The sequence below is a fragment of the Buteo buteo genome, chromosome 5, assembly GCF_964188355.1.
Source record: "Buteo buteo chromosome 5, bButBut1.hap1.1, whole genome shotgun sequence".
Lineage (NCBI taxonomy): Eukaryota > Metazoa > Chordata > Aves > Accipitriformes > Accipitridae > Buteo > Buteo buteo.
In genome coordinates this window covers 42,255,690-42,272,131 of record NC_134175.1, presented here as the reverse complement: position 1 = coordinate 42,272,131, position 16,442 = coordinate 42,255,690, and the positions used below count along the sequence as shown (strand labels likewise).

At 38.7% G+C, this 16,442-nt stretch overlaps 1 protein-coding gene across 3 annotated transcripts in view; it reads left to right on the top strand.

The window, feature by feature from the left end:
- Positions 1 to 16,442, top strand: part of MYLK (myosin light chain kinase) — a 221,856-nt gene that overhangs the window by 55,928 nt on the left and 149,486 nt on the right. For all 3 annotated transcript variants that reach the window (XM_075028799.1, XM_075028800.1, XM_075028798.1), the window contains one exon: positions 8,659 to 8,816. In XM_075028799.1, coding sequence (XP_074884900.1) covers positions 8,667 to 8,816 — 150 coding nt within the window. In that variant the 5' untranslated portion in view covers positions 8,659 to 8,666. Of the gene's footprint in view, positions 1 to 8,658; positions 8,817 to 16,442 lie in introns of those variants that run through there.

Below are 16,442 nucleotides of genomic sequence, written 5' to 3'. Positions count from 1 at the left end.
TCAGTCTATGTCCTGAAAGGCAGCATAGCACTGGGAAAACTGTTTTCCTTCCTGCAAAAATATGTTGGTAGTCCAGATCCTGCTGTTCAGTGATCAAGGCCATACCCACACCCAGATGTCTCCCTGAATTTTGGATAATCTTTGACACATGCATGTTTCTGTCATAAACACCAACTTCTACCGGTTATTTTCTGTTCTTGTAAAGCATAAGATCTAAGGTGCAAATTAAGTACAAAGGCTTATTGGTAAGACGAGGACTGGTGCAATCTCTCTTTCTTCAGATATTATAAATTCATGCTCTGCATAACCTGAAAATCCTTCTTTAAGGACTATAAAAGGTAATATTAGAAGTTTATTCCTTTATGAGGCCAGCTGTCTGTGATGAAATTCAGATTGAGATTTTTAGTCCAAACCTTCCTAAGACTAAGGTGTTTGGATTTTGGTATATATTAAGTACGAGAAATGATCCTTTAAAAGAAAACCAGTAGAATTTTATTGCAAGTGACCTGCTGTGTAGTACATTGAAAACCTTTCTGCAGGTCTTGCCTTTTTTTTTTTTCCCCCTAAATGTTGCTTATAAACTAGAATTGTAGCAGGTTTTGAAGTCAGATTGAATTACTTCCCTCAATGTGCTTCTATAGGAAGCCACTTTGGAATCAGCAAGAACAAGCCCAACTTGCATCCCATTTGCCATCTGGGTTTCCCTCTGGTTTCAATTTGCTGCTATAAAATAATTCTTAGGTATGGATGCTGTACTGAACCTGCCCAATGCATGTCACATTTAGTTACTCATATTTCTTCTAAGATAACAGCTGCAAAGAAGCTGTGTTTCTTGTGGTCTCTCCTGATTTACTGTTTCTTAATCTGATGTTTCAAATTAAACATGCAAGGTTTTGAGTCTTAAAATGTCATTGCATTCTTTTAAGACACATGTTCAACTGCTTTGTAATGCGCATGTTTTTTCTTAAAGTTTAATGCTCAGTGGTTATGGAATAATTGAATAATGTAGTATGTCTGTAATCAAGATGAGTATACATTATCAAATGTATACATCCATATCTTTCTTTTATATGTTTTTCCACATCATTCCTTGTATCTGAACTACCCTTTTCAGCTACTTTAATATATCAATAAACCTTTAAGGTGCAATTGTGCAAGGGCACATATCAGGGCTCATGTTAGATGTGTTCTGTTGCAGCAATATGACTACTGAGAGTAGGTGAAGTTAGATATCTGTATAAATCCAGTGGACCTGGTATCTTTAGTACCCTAACCAGCACTGTTAAATTGCGGAAAATTAGGCGATGTTTACAACTGTCTGTATCTGCAAGAAAGTTACATCCTTGCCAGTGATTTCTTTGCTGGACAGCACAGAGGACCAAGGAGGGCACAATTTTCTTTTTCCTTGATAAGAACATGTGGGAATTTTTTTTTTCTTATATGATTTATATAAATAAAGGGTTTTGACTGCCATCCTTCTTGTGCTCTAATAAACCTATCTTTAAATAAATGTGGGTCACTTAGCATCATCTTGAGTTATTCTTTTATATAAGATGTAATGAAACTCCTCACCCAGTTATGTGATTGTACCATGGAAACCATTTCAGGTTAAAGCCCATGCTGCATTAGTTATGCTAATACAATAAAAGCACTGAATTTATTGATTAGACAAACACATTCTCTTCTTGCCTCTCTCTCTCTGATCAGCTAAAAATAATTCAGTGCTGTGTCACACAAGCCATATGACAATATCTTTTTGTCTCTTTTAGAGACTTGTCAGCTGAATATTAATTATGAAGTTTGTTCTCAGTCATACCGGGTTAGCCACTTTTGTTTATGGACACTTCTACAGTAGCCACTGTTGTGGTTTGCATACTCAACAAAAGCTAATGAACTGAGCATGGCAGAAGCCCTGGAAGAGTATGTAGGAAGAGTTGTCCTTTTTCTTGGAAGGATACTCAAGACATACAGTAGACTGAAGGAAATCTGCCACAAACCACTTTTGTTCTCCTCTTATCTCAAACAGTGTAGCCTGAACTCCTGGAAGATACTGCACAGTGCTACATAAGAAAATGACCTAGATTCATTTCAGAAAGCTCCTACTGTCCTTTGTAGCTCAAACTCCATCACAGTCTCACATGTGTACATCTCTTTTGGAGCTTGACTGTATTTCAGTCTTTAAAGCAGCCTGGAGAACATTATTGTATCAGAATAAAACATAGGGGCTGCAATAGTATTTTGTTAAAATGAGTACCTGGAACAGTTTGAACCTGTTCTTTCTTTTTTCTGTGTACAAGCAAGGTTCTTGCTAATGCAAAGCCTCTTGGCTGACTTGCTGAGCGTGAAATCAAAGGCACTGAAATGATGGGATTTGAAGAACTTGCTTACTTCTGGGAAAATCTTTGACAAGATGGTCCCAAATGAAATTGTAATATAGTTTGGAATTTTTTTGCTGTCATTTTAGTGAGCCTAAGCTTTAGCACAAACTGCAAGTTGATCTGTAATTCGCATTTGTGTGGGACAGTTATGCAAATGCATATTGTGGGAACATACCCAGAGATTTTACATGTATGGTGTTGCCAAAACTTAAGCTTGCAAAACTTTTGGATCATGGAGTTGTGCGTGAAGATTTGGCATCTGATCCTGTTCCTACTGCCATGTCTAATAGTTGCTATCAAATTTTACTGGGAAAAGCATAGGACATTTAGGGGTCTGGCTTGAAAATGCCTTGAAAATTTTTATGATGAAAGGGCTTTTCTAGAAACTAGGTATGTAAGGAACAAGTGAGATAATGATGATCATTTATGGATGAGACAACAGGGGAAGAAACCCCAGTCCAGTCAGGACTGATACAAAATAATGCCTGTTACAATTACTGGGTCTGAAGGAGAAGTTGCCTGGAATAGTGTGGCTATGATTGGTGGGGTTACAAGTCCCTTGCTTGCTGTTCCAGCTTCTAACCTCTTCCCATCTGCTAAGTCTACACATGACTTCATCACCTTTGCTGATCCTTTATGGTTTATTGCTTTCTCTACACGCTGTTTCTTGGGTACCAGTAGCTGACAGGAGGCAGGATACTTCCGTGTGTGGTCTTGGAGGGCAAGGCTGAAAAGATAGTCACAAGTCATATAGCTGTAAAAATTCATTTCTGTAGTTCTGTGGAGAATGTGTTCAGTTACAGATTTGTATAGAAGTATGGTAACCACATGTTAGTGTTTGTGGTAGAGAAAGAAGCTGTAGGAAAGGAAAGGTGTGTGAAAAGGCAAAGCAGTCAAGCAGGTTTAGAAATGAAACTCTCTTAAATACTGAAGGTTTTGAAGCATAATGGATAACATTTAGTCCCTAGCAAAACTCTGTTGAATTCAGTGATCTGTGCAAGGGAATAAATTTTACCTAGTGTTTTTAAATGTGTATTTTTTGAAAACACCCTCCCACCCCCCTCCTCCAGTTTATTCATAGAAAAAGAAAGCTATAATGAGATCCAGCTTCTTGTAAGATTATGGTAATTTTGTGCCTTTTGCTAGTTATACTATTTATGTGGTCCTATTACTGTAGTCTGACTCCCACCCTTTGATATACTTATCCTCGAAGCACTTCTTTGTGGTAAGGAAGTACAATAATCCCCACTTTACAGATGGGGAGCCATGGCAAAAGAGAGGCTTAGTGACTTGCCTGAGGTCATGCAGGCAGCCCATTATGGAGTAGGGAATTCAACCAGGACTCCCAAACAGCAGACAAATTCTCCAACCCCTGGGCTGTCTGTCCTTTTGCCCCTATTTTTAAAGAGCTCAAAAGGTTCTATCTAGATTTCAGAGATGGTTCAGGGGTTCAGGCAGTCTGACTAAAATATCAGAATAGCTGGACCAAGTAAAAATGTGCTGCTTAGGTGTAGAGTTGCAATATCAGTAAGTCAAATAAAGGTTTTTCAGCTGGCAGCTCTGGTTTCCTCTCACTTGCATGAGCTTGCTCTACTCATACACACACACATGCTCTCTCTGCAACTCATTTTTCTTCTGCCTCGGAGGAAGGACTTGGTAAAAGGAAATTAGTATAATTAAATGGTTATGTAGGAAGCTGATGGTAAGTATTTACTTATATAAAATAAGTGGAGGAGAAAAAACTGAGGTGGATTTCTTAGTGTTTGCTTTTTGGGGTTTATTTTTGTGAGCAGAGTATTGAGTGACAGAGATTTGTTCCCAGTAGAAAATGCTTGAGACACATTAGTCTGCTTTGGTATTAGAAAGATTAGAGGGCACACTGTGAGAATTTGTAAGGATTTACGTGCTTTTTAGAAAGGGTTAAGAATAAAAAAAAAAAATCCAGATTAGAAATGCTGTCTAACCACATCACTACCCTATAAGCCAACATTTGCATGGTGGTTTTCTTTTATGTTTAATACCACAATGTTTGTATTGCAACATCAGTTACAGTTGGTTTTGTTTAAAGACCTTAGTCTAGGTGTGCACAGCATGTGAAATGAAATGTTATGAGTTCATGTAGCATCCTTGAAATCTTATTCAGCAGCAAGCTTGAAAAAACGAAGAAAAAGATTTTAGGGATACGCTTATTCTAGAAAGTTGCTTAAATAAAAGAAAAAACCCCTATCAGATACATTCCATATCTTTTAAGTGTCTGCTTTCTTTCTGTCTATCAAATTTTAAGCTTGAACAAGATTTGTTCTCTGGAACATTATTTCTTTAAAATATTTGGACATGGTAGTTCCATAGTAACACCAGATTGCACAACATGGAATTATTTATTTGTTTGGGAGCATAATTGTTAAACATGCTCTAAGCTGAAAAAAATTACTTCCTAATTATTTACTAGAGGCATCTTCAGCTTACATAGCTAATTAAAGTCAGACTGCTAAACATGAATGATTAGAGGCTTATCTTGCTAGAAAACTGCTTGTGCTGATTTGAGCTAATATTAATTTGTAAATTCAATCCTGTTTAGACACTTTATTTAGAAAAACATCAATCCGCGCAAGATGTGCTTAAGGAAAAGACCAGCTATTACTTTATTTTATGCTTTATGGTCTCATTATATTAGGCATCAATTTGTTGACAGTTTTTGGCATCTTACCAACACGTGATAGAAGTGTTACCTGACCAGTAAGAGTGGCTTAGTTGTTCAGGATTTTCTTCTTTCTACTTCCCCCCGTTCCTGTTTCTTTCTCTTTTCTCTTCCCTTTCCCCCTCCCCCTTTCCTTCTGTCTTTTTTTTCCATTTTATTTTGTGTAGAGCTTGATCGAATAGCCAGAGAAATCAGTGGAAAGCTGGTGTTGGGCTTTAGCTCAGTCTTTTCATCAGAGGGTCTTTCCTAGCCACAGGACTTTTTGTCCAATGCAGTCCAGACATACCTGCGCCCAGTGATGCTTGGAGGATGAGTGTATGTTGAATACAGTGCATTTTCCAGGTGTGTGCCAGTGGCGCTGTTTCAGGTTCTTGGTGAATTTGGCCTTGCAGCATACCCAGTGTGGAGGTTTGTGTATGTAAGCAGGTATCCTTAAAGTTGCCCTGGATAAGCAGTGCATTGTACCTAAGGACAGGTACTTGAGCATTTTATCCCTACAGAATAGACATGTGAGCATCTGCAGTGCATACAGTTTTCTCTCTTGCTTGTTTCAGCCATTATAATGCCATTGACCAAAACGGAGTTGCATTTGCATGGGTGAATATCAAGTTTGCATTGGATTCTGGATGTTGGTCGTTGGGTTTTTTTTGTTTTGTTTTCAATTTTACTACTCTTACAAATATTGCTTTTAAAACAAAATTTAGGGGGTATATGCTTTTTTGATGTTGTTTTGGTTTTGTAAGATCTCTGCAAAGTTGATGCAGATGTGAGTGGAAGGATAGGTTTTGTTGCTGGCTTCCTAGGGAATTAAATGCATTACAGTTCAGACTGGAGAAGATTTTCATAGGATCTGTATTATACCTGACATGTTATTGTCACTACTGGTGGTTTGAAAATTTTATTGCAGTCTTGTATTGGCAGACTGATTTGTTAGTTAAGAGTTTCACAGCTAGAGAGACATTGCAGATTTTGGCATTTAGAGGCTATGGAAAGGTGTAACTTAGCAGAGGAGAACAACAAGTGGGAAGAAAAACTGAAGATTGAGCAGTTAGTCGAGCATGTTGAAAAGTGCAGATCATCTGTCCAAAAGAGCAATTTAAGGAAGCACTTTGAGGAAGAGGACAGAAAAAAAGAAAATTAGAAATAAACCTTAAAATGGGATTTAGGCCAATTCACAAGAGGTAAGCAGATACAAAATTATCAATGTCATGTACTAAAAGTGGCAAAACATCACAGTTGATATTTGTGGTAATTTGAGATTTGAAAAATGTTTGTTCTTAATCTGTAAAGAAAAATAAATTTAAAAAATGTGCTGGCAAATATGGACTAAGTATGCATCAGTTTACAGCTGTGTAATTGATTGAAAGTCTCCTGGGATAAACTGCAATTTTAGCTGAGTGGCAAGCTGAGTCTGGAGTCTTGTCCTTAATGAAAGAACAATTAATCAAAAGAATAATTCTCTCAGTCTTTCAAGCAAATGGTTGTTCGTTGCAGTGACTATAGCTGTCAGACACTGTCATTCTTTGTCTCTTAGGGTGCTAAGTACATTTGTTAGAAAAGAAGCAAGTCTGATTTCATCTCTTGTGGAATACAACCAGTTTCTTCTGTATTGAAATTATATTATGCTTTCATATAGTTCTTTCATAAGTTAAGGTACAAAGATAGTTCGGGCGGTTCTTTTTCTTTTTGTGTTTTAAAGAGTTGCTTATGCTGGAAAGGGAGACTTAAGCTGTGCTCTCAAGTACTGGGTGCCAATACAGAGATTCACAGCAAGATTAACTCTTATGTAAATGACAGCAGAATTTCTCAGTTTAAAGTTTTGCATCATGGTTAAAGAAATGATCTTTATTCCATTTATGTGTTGGTCTCAGCAATTTAATTGTTAGAAGTGCTAGAGGATTTTCTTGCTTTTTTGCATGTCGACATACAGAAATGCTAACAGAACACCATTCCAGAAGAAATCCGCAGTCCACTTCATCTGGATTCTTATGAATGAGGAAGGAGATGTCAAGCATTTGTTGAAAATCTGTGTGCATACATAATTTAACTGATATCTTGGAAGGATTTGCCTTCTAAACTGTAGTTCCAGGCAAGTGCATACTATGAAGCAGAAAGCTCTGTTACTCCCACACCTTAGGAAAAAACCCACCCTCTGGAGGTGCCTCTTCCTCTCTGTTGACTGTGAGAGAGCCACAACTTCTAGTTCAGATTAAACACCTAACTTTTAGCATAATAACCTCCATGAGAGGAGCTGCTCTCTTAAAATGCTTTTGATCAATGTGGAGAAGGTGTTTCTGTATGTTTATGGAGCACGTCAGGTATATGTTATATGGAAAACTATGTTCTCAGGCTGGGTTTTCACATGCATACATGTGACATTGGAGTTTAAGTACTACTTGGAAATGAATGAGTTTTGTGTTCCCCTGCTCCCCAGATAACTGCAGCCTATTGTAGAAAAAGTATCCTTCATACAGTCAGGAATAATGTCACCCTAGTTTAATTGATTTTTCTCTTGTTCAAATTGAAGTTTCACTGTTTACTCAAGTATTATTTATTGTAACTTTTATCAGAATCAGGTGAATAAATACATAGTCTATCATGAATTGGTGTGTACAGCAGAGGATTATGACTGGAAGCCTAGTATTCTCCATTGGTTCAACATGGCCTATTGGTGGGTCAAGCCATCTCAGGTTTTTTTCATTGTTAAACTTGTCTATTAAATAGGCATTTTACAGTGGGCCTTCTAATTTATGTAGATGATTCAATGAATTAGTACTAGGGTCAGCTACTACTTTTTTTTCTGGAAAACATGAAATTTTACTTTTCAAAAATACAATAATTTTTGTGTTCTGCTGGGAAGTATGAAATGTGTAGCAGAAGAATCGCCTCTGAAGCAGATATCTGTAATGAGGTGTCTAAAATGCCATTTTTGTAGCATTACGAAATTTGGTGTCTATGCTATTTTACTAGTCTATATGCTGTAGAAGGATTTGCAGTAAAGTAGAGACTTGGAATTTCTGCAAAAGTATTTGTTATGTACTAGCAGTACTTTGGAGGGAGATATCCAGATATATCTTAAGATCTTGAATGCGTGGTATGAAAAATCAGATTTTCCACATTCCCGCTTGCAACTTAAATCCAGTGCAAACAGAGGTCTCTTTATTTCATAAGTACTTGTTTAACGCTAGCTCTACTTTTGAGACTTATTGATTTTGGTGTATTCCAGGCCAGGAAAATCAAAGTCACGTTGTGAAAATATCCTCCTGAAATAAGTTATTACCTTTTAATGCAGTTGTAAAGGATGACTTTTTTGGTTAAGGCTCTAGCCTGGGACTTCAGAGTTCAAACTGAGTTCAGCTCACGGCTGTGACCCTGACTGCAACTGTAGGCACACCAGGCAGTCTTCCTGGGTCTCAGTTCCGCACCCAGAAAATAGCACTTGTCACCTTAGGCTGAAGACTTTTACTATGTATATAGTATACATACAGGACAATCTGCTCCTGATGTGATTCTTAGCTGTTACTGGAATGTAAGTAATTAATCATCATAACTTCTGTATTACCACTTTTTTCTCTTCTACAGTCCACATCATGGGGGATGTGAAACTGGTGACATCTACTCGAGTCTCCAAAACGTCCCTGACACTCAGCCCCCCTGTCCCTGCTGAAGCACCAGCATTTACTCTTCCTCCTCGGAATATCCGAGTGCAGCTGGGAGCCACTGCAAGATTTGAGGGGAAGGTAAGAAACAGATGATGGAGGACTTCTCCATTTGGTTTTGCCCTTTCCTGTAGCTGCCTAGTAGGCTGCAAAGATAGTGGAATTGCCTCTGCAATAAGGACCTTTACTCAACAAGAATACATGAATGTTTACCCTCCTTAGGAGGCAGGAGCATTACAGGTCTGTTTGGGTAGAGGAGAGTGTTGCAAAACCTGAGCATGTGCTAAGTATAACCTAGTTGAGCATGCCAGGCACTGAGCTTAGGATCAGTGGAAAACTGCTTCAGGAACTGTCTCTAATCAGAGACCACCTATTCTCCTACTGCATATTCATCACGCCGCATCCCAAATCTGCCTATTTGTGAAGCTTCATGTGTAACATGAATCTAACCCTGCTACAGCATGTTCTTCCTAGTAGCCAAGCTAGGAATCTGTGAAGAGAGTTGCAACATTTCTGTATCTGCACCACCTGCCATACATGTTGTTAATCTGAAAGCAAAAAGAGAATTTTCCGAGGAAAGGTTGATTTGTTCAAGGAAACTTGTTAGCCCAAAGGGTTTAAAAGGGAGTGTAGAAGGGTGTGGATTCCAGGTTCTCCCCTTCCCCTCATGCTTCGAACATTGAATTGTACTTGCTGGCATCCATATTTCTTTCATGCTTCAATCCCGGTATGATCTCTTCCTTGTTCTAGCCATCTTCCTTTCTCCTCCCTTAACCCAAATCTTTTTCCTGGAGCTGCCAGTTTTCCTTCTCAGCCCTTTCAGCTTCCTTCTGTCCATGTCATCCTCTGATTGCATGATGACAGCTATACCATCATACTGACCACACTTTTATTTTTGAAGCTATGGGACTTGTCTGACAGACGCAGGATACTATGACTTTACTGTAACAAAAGCAAGGGCTAGAAGAAATTTAGGAAATTCATAACTTCTGAAACTCTAACTTAAACAGAGGGCCAGTAGAGGGCATCTGATATTTATCTTATTTGTTTATGCGAGAGCAGACCAGGAACTGGGATTTTTCAACAGGAACTGGGCAGAAAAACAATTTTTGGAGTATATAAATTTTTAAGTGCCAAACCAAAACTCAGAAGTAGTTCTTGGCTTTGACTTTTTGAAGAAAAGTTGGCATTTTTCATAGAAAGCAGATAATTTCAATGAAAGTGTTTAAACCAAAGAACAGTTTTTTATCAAACCTTTAGAAAGGGTTTTTTAAAAATACCTTACTTTTACTGTGATTTTAAGGTACCAGTCAGAAATCCCCTGTGTATATGACATTGGTCAGTCTCAGCAAGCATTCCCTTTCTCATGGGTTTTATTCCCCCGCCCCCTTATTTCATCTTGCTTTGTTGCAGAGGCAGTGGAAAAAGGCCAACATGTTGCTACTTTATGCATATGGCACTTATGCACAATACTATCCTAACTCTGACTGGTTCTTCCAGACAGCACTGCAACTGGCAATAGCAGTACAGTGAAATCAAAGTTGAAGAATGCGATGTCGCTAAGATTTGGTTTTACATTTCTCATGTTTCCTAAATAAAAGCTCAAGTGGAATATTTCCAATTTTAGTGCATGCTGCGGACTTTTTATTATTAGTCAAATGGAAGCAACTGGAAAACATAATGACCTACAAGCTAGAGTGCCATCACTGCTTTGCATTTTTTTCAGATCTGATTTTAAAGTGTTAATTTTTCAGGGATACCTATCCCCTTTTTAAAGTCACTTTGAAGGCTGGAAGGGTGAAGTCTGAGGGGGTTTTTTTAGTTCCTTGGAAAAAATACACAAATTCAATACTAATTAAACTGATAGGCTTAAGTTCCTTGAAGACAACAAAGTTGTCTTAAGTTCCCTGAAGAAACAAAGCTGTGCTTGAAGTCCTGGATTGAACCTACTTGATGAAAATCTAAATTCCAGTTCTTCCCATTTGGTATATGAGCAAGGCTGAAACCTTTAATTTTCCATCCTTAAATTGGGGATGATAATATACTAGCTGCATGCATGTCGTATAGCTGAAATAAACCTTTAATGCCCAAAGTGCTTTTCTAAGTGCCAAACATGAAGAGCACAGCATTGCTGAAATACACTCGAGGTCTGCAATTACTTTGTGGCAAGTAGCGTGCCTTAAGGGTTTGGGAAACCAAGATGATGCAATTACAGCCACTCTCTTTGGCACTTCAGCTTCTTGCTATGCATGGAGCATTGCCTGGTTTTTGTTCAGCCCAGCTTGCTGCCCTGAAGGAGATTTGTTTTGCCTCTCTCAGCTAACACAGGTGAGAAGAAACATGTAACACAGCTGAAGACATAAACCAGCCAATTTTTATCATTATGAATTAGTTCCAAATTTCCTGGAATCTACCCTAGCTGCAGGCTGAGATATGAACTTGCAATTTTTTAATTTTTTTTGGGGGGTGTGTGGAGAAAAAGCTACATTATAATAATTGGACATAGAGAGTAATGGAGCACAGTATGTTCTCCTTATTTTATACAAGAAAAATTGGGAGTTTAATTATAATAACAACTATTAAAATTGAGTCTGTGTGATGTATTGTTTATAATGTAACATGGTTGGGGAGATTGTGTTTGGTTCTGTTGTTTATAACTGGTGGGTTCAAATTCAGTATTTTGTTTGTGCTCCTAGTCTAGTAACGTGGGCAGGGTGAAGGAGAATGCAATAGTCCAGTTTGAAAGGATACTGTCACTTAACAGCTGCAGCAGCCTGCAGAGCTTGTATCATCTGGGTCCATCTTCAGCTGGTTAGTACAATGTTGCTTCTTCTATCACTTTAATGTTCCAGTGGTTCATAAGGACAGTGGACCTGTTCAGAAGGACAATCTTAATAAAAACAATTTATTAAGACTTAGTAATAGAAGCAGCTACTGAACATACTTAGGTTTATCTGTCCTGGAAAATAGGCTACAGATGTTATGATGGGTTGTTGCTGATACTCTGCTTCATCACACAGTATAAATATTGAACTAGACTCAGGCTAAAGAAAAATAAAAAGTTTTAAAAATGGCTAGACAGGAGATTTTCTTCAAAGAGTTCCTTTGCAGTGGAATTTATCTTATCAGAAAGAACAAACATTTTGAGAATCCAAGACAGGATATAAATCTGATATTGTGATGATCCTGTACTCTCATTAAGTGAACAAGGAAGAGAGGGCCCCAGAGTTAAACCTGTTGCTTTTCTTTCCAGCGGCATGTAAGATAAGTTGTGTGAAATGGCAATTCAAGATCAAGGAGAGCGCAGATACTGAGAAATAGCCCATAAATGTAGGCAATTGAGGTAGAAAGTAACTGGAGTTGCCATTAACAGGAATTCTTTTTTTTTTTTTTAATTCTGTTCCTCCCACTGCCACCCTGGTTTTCTTACTAAAATCTCAGCAAGTTTATCTATATCTGACTGCAGATCTCAGTTTTCCAATGTGACCTCAGCGTAAAAAGTTAGCTTATCATCTTTCAAGTGTATGAGCATGATTTTGGCCTGGAGCACCAACTAAGGGGTGGAACCACTTAGTAAGGCAAAGGCAAGGTTACCTTCCCTAGATGCTCCCCAAACGTCTGCTGCGTGAACATCTCAGTTGTTCATCAATCAATTGCTGAGGTTATTTTTAGGGATACCATCCCAGATTATTATGAAATTGTGTTGTGAGTTCCCAGCGTGTTAGGAATTGATTGATGTGCTGTTCTTCAATTGCACATCCTGTGTGAGGTGAACAGCTCAGGGCAGTAATCTCCTGCCTTGTGCTAAGGCATTGTAGTTTGTCCATCAGAGCCTTTAAGATACTCTTGGAAAAGAAGAGCAGGCCAAAATGTTACCAGGCTTTGTTTTAAGCTGTTTGTTTCTCTGTTGTATTAATCATTGGAATATTTATCAGTGCTTTGCAACATTAAATTGTGATTGTATATCTTTATCTTTCTAATTCATCTGAACATCACTGGACTTTATAATGCTCAATGGCATACTAATGAAGAAGATTCCTTTCTTTGTAGCAAATATCATGGGTGTTTCTGTGGTAAGTGTCACGTGAAAGGACAGGGAAATCCTTCTCAGCCATAGCACCTGAATAAGCATCTGTGAATTATTAGGCAAGGTGGTATTTTGATGCTGCTGATAACATTTGATCAATTCATAATCCAAGCACAGTATCCTGTCAAATTCTTTCAGACTTTGGGTGTTGCTAAATTTCACTTTCTGAAACCTGTGCAGAGTACTTTAAATATGACATGGAGCACATTGCTGTGCTGAGTTATAAGATCATTAGCCAAATATCTAGTTTAAAATTTAATTTGTTTCAGTCTCTCTCACTCTCTGAAACTCAGCTGCACTATTCTATAGCAAAGGTTCAAAAATATCACAGTAGACCAATATAGATGCAAATTGTATAATTTTCCATACAGCCAAATGAAATAAAGCTTTTAAACATTTCCATGAATTTCAGTAGCTTTTCTAACTCATGAGAATGGCAAGCATGTATTAATACAAGTGCTGGGTAGAAGCCCCTAGCAAGATTTTTCACTGGAATTTGCAAATCTCTACAAGTTTCCTTTTCTTGTGATGGGCAAGGGCAGCCACCGATCTCTACAACTTTGCGTGTTTTTGTGCCTACCTGATTTCTTAGTATCCTGTTTACTGGTCTTCCAGAGACTGCAGGCTCAGTGACTGAAGCCTGTCATGTCTTGAACTCCATCCTTTCTGAGACCTCTGACTTCATATTTAGAAATTTGACTTCTAAATATTGGACAACTTTATTTACCCAGCTATAAATCGCTGTAACTGTTTAGAGGGGAGGATAAGTCTCCATTGTAGAACATAGCAGTTACTTAAATGTTGCCCTGACTCCACTCCGCATCCACATATACCCACAGCTTAAGTGTTGCTCTCAGCCTGAATTGGCCCATGCTAGTGTTAAGGCTCAGGTTCAGCTTTTGCTTGTATTTGTGAGCCTTGCCATGTGTGTACTAAGATGGCAAGCTAATCCTCCCATTCCTTTCCTGTGTTTAGAAGCACTGAAAAGTTTTTTCATGACTGTCTGGGGAAGTCTTAGTAAGCAGGTTGGCCTTCTGCAGCAGAAAAAAATACGGGGACCCTGAAGTCCTGGTGATGCATGTAGATGAATAGAGCAGCAGGATGGACTGACCCCAGCAGGGCTCTGCACTGTGACTGCCCACATAAGGATTCAGTGAATGTTGGTGCTCTCATCCAGGTTTCCCTAGTCCATGTTAACTTCTGTACAGTAAGATACTTCAAGGTACAGAGAGATTTACTTAGGTTTCTGCAGCAAACTGATGGAGAAGCTGAGAACCAAAAATGAGAATCTTTACTGCTCTCTAACCACTGAACCACATTCTCTTGGTCTTTCCCTCCCTATTTTAAGCTTTGGGTTCTGACACCAATAAAATAGTCTGCAGTAGCGTTGTTGCTTTAAAAAAAATTAAGGTGGTTGCCCAAAACAAGCATTTTTAGTTGATAAACTATATGATTAGCTGCCCACATATAATTTTGCTGAACTTAAATAGCAATAGCCTCACTACATCAAAAATATAGTGTGAACACTTCTGGTTCTTTACTGTAATGTCACTGAGTGTCAAGCAGTAAAAAATGACAAGTCAAAGAACTGTCAGTTTCCAACAAAACCTTCCCCGTTCAGAGTGATATTAACTTCTGCATTTGATTGTGGCAAGCAGTTAACTCAACCTGCTTTGGCTGCACACACATATAATTTTTGAGGGTAATGACGGTCATTAATTTTATGAGCCTAAAGAATACTTGTGCTACAGCTTTGCTTGAGAGGAACAGCCAAATGTCATGCTACAGACCACAGACTGATTGCCTAGGGGTCAGGAAAGAATTTTTCTCCTTGAATAAAACATTGCACAGTTGGCAACAGTGCAGTATGGGTTGTTTTTCTGCTCCATGTGAACCATTGTATGTGGTCCATTGCCAGAACCAAGATATCAAACTACTAAATCTAGTCTGGTATTCTAATCCCAGGGAGCTGGGTTTCATGTATTGACATGTAGTTCATGGTTTGAGTAGATGTTGGGGTACTTAGTTCAGTTTGCTGCCCATTGAGTAGTTACTGTTCTGCTCTTCCCCTTCCATCCCCCTCCAGCTAAGGGAGCTGGATGGTAAATTTTAAGGCAAGCCAGGTCAATGACAAATCCTGTCCGTTTTTAGTGTTCTTCCTGGTTGTCTATCTACCACCCTGCTGTTGCAACACCCTATCTGTATCTGTTCGAATCAGTTAAGTCTAATGAGGTGCATCTATTTGCCAACTGAGCTGCTTTTGCTGCTGCTGGTTGCACAGGTACTTTTTGAAACATCATGCCTGAGAAAATAAACTGGGATCAGGCAATGGGAAGACAGAGTGATTCTGCCATCTGTTCTGAGATAGAGGGGAGACCCATTTATGTGGCATGTTAAGAGACAAAGAGTAGAGAAGCATTAAAGTAACTAGTGATAGGACAAGAGTAAATGGCCTCAAGTTGTGCCAGGGGAGGTTTAGTTTGGATATTAGGAAAAATTTCGTTACTGAAAGGGTTATCAGGCATTGGAACAGGCTGCCCAGGGAAGTGGTGGTGTCACCATCTCTGGAGGTATTAAAAAAACGTGTGGATGAGGCACTACAGGACATGGTTTAGTGGGCATGGTGGTGTTGGGTTGACAGTTGGACTTGATGATCTTAAAGATCTTTTCCAACCTAAACAATTCTATGATACTAAAAGAAGCATTGAAGGGAAACACTCCCACAGCATTTGTAAATCCTTTCAACTACCTGCTAATGGAAAAACTGAGATCTAACCATTTTTTTTTTTACTGTGGCTGCTGCACCAGCTTTGCATGGCAAAACCTTTGTTATCTTCCCTTTGCTTTGGACTCGAAACAGCAATGTGTGCTCCGCTTCCAAGCCTCAGTCAGCAAGCACTCCAGAAGTATGCCTTAATTACACTGTATGTCTAGATTTGGGGTGGCAGGATCTGAAATGAGAGAAGCCCATATGATAGAGGATGATGGCATGGCACAAAATCCTTTGCTGTTGGCATGAGATGCTTGTTGTTGCAAAATGTACTGGGCAGTTGATTATATGAACCTGGCAGTGGTTTTGGATCTGCACTTTCTGGAGGGGTGCCTGTTCTGAGCCATATGAGGAAGAAACCCAAGAAAGATCCATGTTTTCATGGGATACAGTTGTCTGAAGAAAATGAAAGCTGTGGGAGGACTTGTGCTGATCTGTAAAACTACCATGCACTGTGATACTCCCAGAAATCTGATACGAAACACTGAGGCATGTTTTGGGGAGCAAAGAATTGAAAAAGTTATCAGAGTGGAGATCTTATTCGATCTTTCTTTCCACATACCATTCTTTGGGAAAACTGTGGTGCATTCAGAAGTTACTGAAACATTTTGTATCAGGCACTGGGGTATAGACAGCTGAAACAAAAAAGGAAAATAAACACAAGTTAGGTGGCTGTGAACAGCTTATTGCACATCTTTTTTCTGTTTGGATCTTCTACTGCTATTTATTCTTCCTTGGTGTAATTGACCTCCCGCTATACTCACTTACCACAGTGCTGTTTTTTTACCCATTTACGTGTTCTTATAAGTAATGCATGCATTATTTTATTGGGTTTTATTTTATTGTATAA